The sequence below is a fragment of the Staurois parvus genome, unplaced genomic scaffold, assembly GCF_062004578.1.
Source record: "Staurois parvus isolate SC_StPar_1 unplaced genomic scaffold, SC_StPar_1.0 ptg002371l, whole genome shotgun sequence".
Taxonomy (NCBI): Eukaryota; Metazoa; Chordata; class Amphibia; order Anura; family Ranidae; genus Staurois; species Staurois parvus.
The window spans coordinates 2,696-9,799 of record NW_028320167.1 but is presented as its reverse complement, the minus strand read 5'-3'; the positions used below and the strand labels follow the sequence as shown (position 1 = coordinate 9,799).

The 7,104-nt window shown below is 48.7% G+C and overlaps 1 protein-coding gene across 1 annotated transcript; it reads right to left on the bottom strand.

The window, feature by feature from the left end:
- Window positions 1-1,812: 1,812 nt before the first annotated feature.
- LOC149431161 (immunoglobulin superfamily member 3-like) lies at window positions 1,813-6,735 on the bottom strand (the record flags this gene model as incomplete). The annotated part of the gene is made up of 2 exons (XM_089665849.1): window positions 1,813-2,327; window positions 6,367-6,735. Coding segments are annotated over 2 exons (884 nt in total), but the record flags the coding sequence as incomplete, so codon positions are not given.
- Window positions 6,736-7,104: the final 369 nt, after the last annotated feature.

The following is a 7,104-nucleotide window of genomic DNA, read 5'->3' as shown; positions in this document are numbered from 1 at the left end:
ACAGACCACTAGAGGGAGCAATAACAGGAATGACATGTTGTAGTGCGCAGTACAGACCACTAGAGGGAGCAATAACAGGAATGACTTGTTGTAGTGCACAGTACAGACCACTAGAGGGAGCAATAACAGGAATGACATGTTGTAGTGCGCAGTACAGACCACTAGAAGGAGCAATAACAGGAATTATTTGTTGTAGTGCACAGTACAGACCATTAGAGGGAGCAATAACAGGAATTATTTGTTGTAGTGCACAGTACAGACCATTAGAGGGAGCAATAACAGGAATGACTTGTTGCAGTGCACAGTACAGACCACTAGAGGGAGCAATAACAGGAATGATTTGTTGTAGTGCACAGTACAAACCACTAGAGCAGTGGTTCTTAACCTTGTTGGAGGTACTGAACCCCACCAGTTTCATATGCGCATTCACCGAACCCTTCTTAATTGGAAATATAAAATATGATTTTTAAAATTCAAAACATAGGTGTATATTTATACATAGGTGCACAAAATGAACAAAACCGTTAAGAACAAAGAACAAAACCATTAAAACTTGATTTTCACACAAGAACAAAAACATAATAATGAATATTTACTGCACGAATCATATGAGTCGGGTGTGGGTCTTCACCTCCGCCGAACCCGCGAGACTGACTCACCGAACCCCTGGGGTTCGATCGAACCCAGGTTAAGAACCACTGCACTAGAGGGAGCAATAACAGGAATGACTTGTTGTAGTGCACAGTACAGACCACTAGAGGGAGCAATAACAGGAATGACTTGTTGTAGTGCACAGTACAGACCACTAGAGGGAGCAATAACAGGAATGACATGTAGTGCACAGTCCAGACCAGGGGCGGACTAACAACTCATGGGGCAATAGGGGATCATGGGGCCCCTGTGTCCTTGCTCAAACTGAAAAAAGACTATGAAAAAGGTACCAGGGGCATCTCATGGGGCCCCCTACTGACCCCGGGGGCTCGGGCAGTGTCCGTGTTTCCAAATGGTCTGCCCTTGGTCCAGAGCACTAGAGGGAGCAATAACAGGAATGACTTGTTGTAGTGCACAGTACAGACCATTAGAGGGAGCAATAACAGGAATGACATGTTGTAGTGCACAGTACAGACCACTAGAGGGAGCAGTAATAGGAATGATTTCTTGTAATGCATAGTACAGACCACTAGAGAGAGCAATAACAGGAATGACTTGTAGTGCACAGTACAGACCACTAGAGGGAGCAGTAATAGGAATGACTTGTTGTAGTGCACAGTACAGACCATTAGAGGGAGCAATAACAAGAAATGAATGGATTTCCAGGGCGGTTTGTTCGGAACACTGTAGACTGCTGTAGACTGCTGACATCACATCTGCAATGACATCATAGACTGTTACTGACATAATAGATCATCAAAATGCACAGTGACATCACAGCTGTGACACCGTAGTGCACAATACGTACCGCTAGAGGGAGCAATAGCAGGAATGACTTGCTGTAGTGCACAGTGCAGACCACTGGAGGGAGCAGTACCAGGAAATGAACGGATATCCAGGGCGGTTCATTCCTCGTCGCAGCACTGCGGACTGCTGACATCACATCTGCAATGACATCATAGATGGTTAATGACATAACTGATCATCAAAATGCACAGTGACATCACAGCTGTGACATCATCAAACTCATATCCTCCGGGGCTTTCACACATATCTAGCAGGGATCCCTTTAAAGGTCCAAAAACTTTGAATAAGAAAAGTCCAGCTAAATCCAGACTTTGGAAATCTGAGTCGAATTTATCCTAAAATTGGACCCCAACACTAGTCAAGGTTGTCCTTGGCCTCCAGAGACAGCTGGAAGCCCCTGGCCTCCTTCTCTGTCGGTAAAGTTCCATTACCTGGCTCTTGGTCTGTCAGAAGGGTCCTTGATGACCTCACGAAGACTCGAATCACCCGGCTCTTCATGGTGGTCAGTGGGTACCAAGTCCTATCCGGGTCTTGGATCCACTCGGTGGCCTGGCAGTAGTACTTGGCCTGGTCAGTGGGCTCCAGGCCGGACATGATCAGCTGATACCAGATGGGTGACACTTTCTCCAGCCGGAGGTGGCCGGCCAGGTGACGGTCCTGGAAGGAAGGTCCTGCCGATACGATGGAGAGTTTGGAGAGGCTGATGATGGGCTGGGTAAGGTCTGAGTCCTCTCTGTGCCAGGTGATGGAGAAGTGGGTGTGTTGGGGCCTGCTGGAGGAAACTTCGCACACCATCCTCAGGGGGTCATCCTCGTAGAGTGTCAGCTCCTGGGGTGAGAGTACTGAGACTCGCAGCAAGGCCGGGATCACTGCAGAAAGAACACCAAATATCCTAAATATCAGGACGATTTGGGTTATAATAGAAGACTGGATATCGGCATTTGGGGTACAGTGGGTTATAATAGAAGACTGGATATTGGGATTTGGGGTACAGTGGGTTATAATAGAAAATTAGACATCAGAATTTGGGGTACAGTGGGTTATAATAGAAAATTAGATATCAGAATTTGGGGTACAGTGGGTTATAATAGAAAATTAGATATCAGAATTTGGGGTACAGTGGGTTATAATAGAAAATTAGATATCAGAATTTGGGGTACAGTGGGTTATAATAGAAGATTGGATATCGGGATTTGGGGTACAGTGGGTTTATAATAGAAGATTGGATATCAGAATTTGGGGTACAGTGAGTTAAAATAGAAGATTGGATATTGGGATTTGGGGTACAGTGTGTTTTAATAGAAAATTGGATATTGGGATTTGGGGTACAGTGAGGTATAATGAAGGTAGATATCATGATTTGGAATACCATGGGGTGTCGTGTGTAGATATCAGGATGTGGGGTACAGTGGGGTATAATGGATAAAGATAAGGATGTGGGTACAGTGGAGAAATAATGTAAGGCTAGATATCAGAAAGTGGAGTACATTGGGGTATAATAGATAGATAGATACAGGTACAGTTGGGGTATAATGGAAGGGTAGATATCAGGAACTGGGGTGCAGTTGGCGTATAATAGAAGGGTAGATTCTAGGATGTGGGGTTCAGTTGGGGTATAATGGATGGGTAGATATCAGGGTGCGGGGTACAGTTGGGGTATAATTAAAGGATAGATTCTAGGATGTGGGATACAGTTGGGGTATTATGGAAGAGTAGATACCAACATGTGGGGAGCAGTTGGGGTATAATGGAAGGGTAGATATCAGGATGTGGGGTACAGTTGGGGTATAATGGAAGGATAGATACTAGGAAGTGGGGTACAGCTGGGGTATAATTAAAGGGTAGATTCTAGGATGTGGGGTACAGTCGGGGTATAATGGAAGGGTAGATTCTAGGATGTGAGGAATAGTCAGGGCATAATGGAAGGGTAGATACCAGAATGTGGGGTACAGTTGCAGTAAAATGGAAGGGTAGATATCAGGATGTGGGGTGCAGTTGGGGTATAATTAAAGGGTAGGTTCTAAGATGTGGGGTGCAGTTGGGGTATAATGGAAGGGTAGATATCAGGATGTGGGGTGCAGTTGGGGTATAATTAAAGGGTAGGTTCTAAGATGTGGGGTGCAGTTGGGGTATAATGGAAGGGTAGATATCAGGATGTGGGGTGCAGTTGGGGTATAATAGAAGGGTAGATATCAGGATGTGGGGTGCAGTTGGGGTATAATTAAAGGGTAGATTCTAAGATCTGGGGTGCAGTTGGGGTATAATGGAAGGGTAGATTCTAGGATGTGGGGTACAGTTGGGGTATGATAGAAGGGTAGATACCAGGATGTGGGGAGCAGTTGGGGTATGACAGGAGGGTAGATACAAGGATGTGGGGTACAGTTGGGGTATAACAGAAGGGTAGATAGCAGGATGTGGGGTACAGTTGGGGTATGACAGAAGGATAGATACCAGGATGTGGGGTACAGTTGGGGTATGACAGGAGGGTAGATGCCAGGATGTGGGGTACAGTTGGGGTATGAAAGAAGGGTAGATGCCAGGATGTGGGGTACAGTTGGGGTATGACAGGAGGGTAGATGCCAGGATGTGGGGTACAGTTTGGGTATGACAGAAGGGTAGATACCAGGATGTGGGGTACAGTTTGGGTATGACAGGAGGGTAGATAGCAGGATGTGGGGTACAGTTGGGGTGTGACAGAAGAGTAGATACCAGGATGTGGGGTACAGTTGGGGTGTGACAGGAGGGTAGATGCCAGGATGTGGGGTACAGTTGGGGTATGACAGAAGGGTAGATTCCAGGATATGGGGTACAGTTGGGGTGTGACAGGAGGGTAGATGCCAGGATGTGGGGTACAGTTGGGGTATAACAGGAGGGTAGATACCAGGATGTGGGGTACAGTTGGGGTGTGACAGGAGGGTAGATACCAGGATGTGGGGTACAGTTGGGGTATAATGGAAGGGTAGATATCAGGATGTGGGGTGCAGTTGGGGTATAATTAAAGGGTAGATTCTAAGATCTGGGTTGCAGTTGGGGTATAATGGAAGGGTAGATTCTAGGATGCGGGGTACAGTTGGGGTATGATAGAAGGGTAGATACCAGGATGTGGGGAGCAGTTGGGGTATGACAGAAGGGTAAATACCAGGATGTGGGGTACAGTTGGGGTATGACAGGAGGGTAGATGCTAGGATGTGGGGTACAGTTTGGGTATGAGAGAAGGGTAGATGCCAGGATGTAGGGTACAGTTGGGGTATGACAGAAGGGTAGATACCAGGATGTGGGGTACAGTTTGGGTATGACAGAAGGGTAGATGCCAGGATGTGGGGTACAGTTGGGGTATGACAGAAGGGTAGATACCAGGATGTGGGGTACAGTTGGGGTATGACAGAAGGGTAGATGCCAGGATGTGGGGTACAGTTGGGGTATGAAAGAAGGGTAGATACCAGGATGTGGGTACAGTTTGGGTATGACAGGAGGGTAGATAGCAGGATGTGGGGTACAGTTGGGGTGTGACAGAAGAGTAAATACCAGGATGTGGGGTACAGTTGGGGTATGACAGAAGAGTAGATACCAGGATGTGGGGTACAGTTGGGGTGTGACAGGAGGGTAGATGCCAGGATTTGGGGTACAGTTGGGGTATAACAGGAGGGTAGATACCAGGATGTGGGGTACAGTTGGGGTATGACAGGAAGGTAGATACCAGGATGTGGGGTACAGTTGGGGTATAATGGAAGGGTAGATATCAGGATGTGGGGTACAGTTGGGGTATGACAGGAGGGTAGATACCAGGATGTGGGGTACAGTTGGGGTATGACAGGAGGGTAGATACCAGGATGTGGGGAACAGTTGGGGTATAATGGAAAGGTAGATATCAGGATGTGGGGTACAGTTGGGGTGTGACAGGAGGGTAGATACCAGGATGTGGGGTACAGTTGGGGTGTGACAGGAGGGTAGATACCAGGATGTGGGGTACAGTTGGGGTGTGACAGAAGGGTAGCTACCAGGATGTGGGGTACAGTTGGGGTGTGACAGGAGGGTAGCTACCAGGATGTGGGGTAGAGTTGGGGTGTGACAGGAGGGTAGATACCAGGATGTGGGGTACAGTTGGGGTATGACAGAAGGGTAGATACCAGGATGTGGGGTACAGTTGGGGTGTGACAGGAGGGTAGATACCAGGATGTGGGGTACAGTTGGGGTGTGACAGGAGGGTAGATACCAGGATGTGGGGTACAGTTGGGGTGTGACAGGCGGGTAAATACCAGGATGTGGGGTACAGTTTGGGTGTGACAGGAGGGTAGATACCAGGATGTGGGGTACAGTTTGGGTATAACAGGAGGGTAGATACCAGGATGTGGGGTACAGTTGGGGTGTGACAGGAGAGTACATACCAGGATGTGGGGTACAGTTGGGGTATAACAGGCGGGTAGATACCAGGATGTGGGGTACAGTTGGGGTGTGACAGGAGGGTAGATACCAGGATGTGGGGTACAGTTGGGGTATAACAGGAGGGTAGATACCAGGATGTGGGGTACAGTTGGGGTGTGACAGGAGAGTACATACCAGGATGTGGGGTACAGTTGGGGTGTGACAGGAGAGTACATACCAGGATGTGGGGTACAGTTGGGGTATAACAGGCGGGTAGATACCAGGATGTGGGGTACAGTTGGGGTGTGACAGGAGGGTAGATACCAGGATGTGGGGTACAGTTGGGGTGTGACAGGAGAGTACATACCAGGATGTGGGGTACAGTTGGGGTATAACAGGCGGGTAGATACCAGGATGTGGGGTACAGTTGGGGTGTGACAGGAGGGTAGATACCAGGATGTGGGGTACAGTTGGGGTATAACAGGCGGGTAGATACCAGGATGTGGGGTATTATATAAGGGGGGGGGAGTAGGTGGACCTACTTACCTTTCAGGGTGACGCTGGCACTGTGGGCCTCGTGGTACCTGTGGGCGGGGTTTGGGGTGTAACATTCATACTCCCCAGCATCTTGCACCCTCAGGTGGGTGATGTGGAGGCGGGCGATATCTTCTCTCACCCTCTCCAGGTAGATATCCCTCCTGCCCCTCACCCGCTCCTGGAATATGGCGTAGGAGAAGTCTGGGTCCGCAGAGCTGACAATCTGCAGCTTTCTCTGGGGTGAATGTTCCGGGAACACCGACCACTCGAATGATCCCACTGACAGGCCGCTGGCATTACACCAGAGGAAGACCGAGGAGCCCTCTGTGCGGAACAGGGGCCCGGGGGCCACATGGAGGAGCTGGGAGATAGCGCCACCTGTGGGAGAGAAGGAGAGAAGTGATTACCTGTATAATAGAGCATCCTGTACTGAACCCCCATCCTCCGTTACAACTGCCTCCAACTGGACAGTGTCCTGGACCCCCAAATCTGTTCCTCTACACAGGAAGACCCCAAAATCTGCTGTTATATAGAGGAAGACCCCAAATCTACTCTTGTATAGAGGAAGACCCCCAAATCTGCTCTTGTATAGAGGAAGACCCCCAAATCTGCTCTTGTAGAGAGGAAGACCCCCAAATCTGCTCTTGTACAGAGAAAGACCCCCAAATCTACTCTTGAACAGAGGAAGACCCCCAAATCTGCTCTTGTACAGAGGAAGACCCCCAAATCTGCTCTTGTACAGAGGAA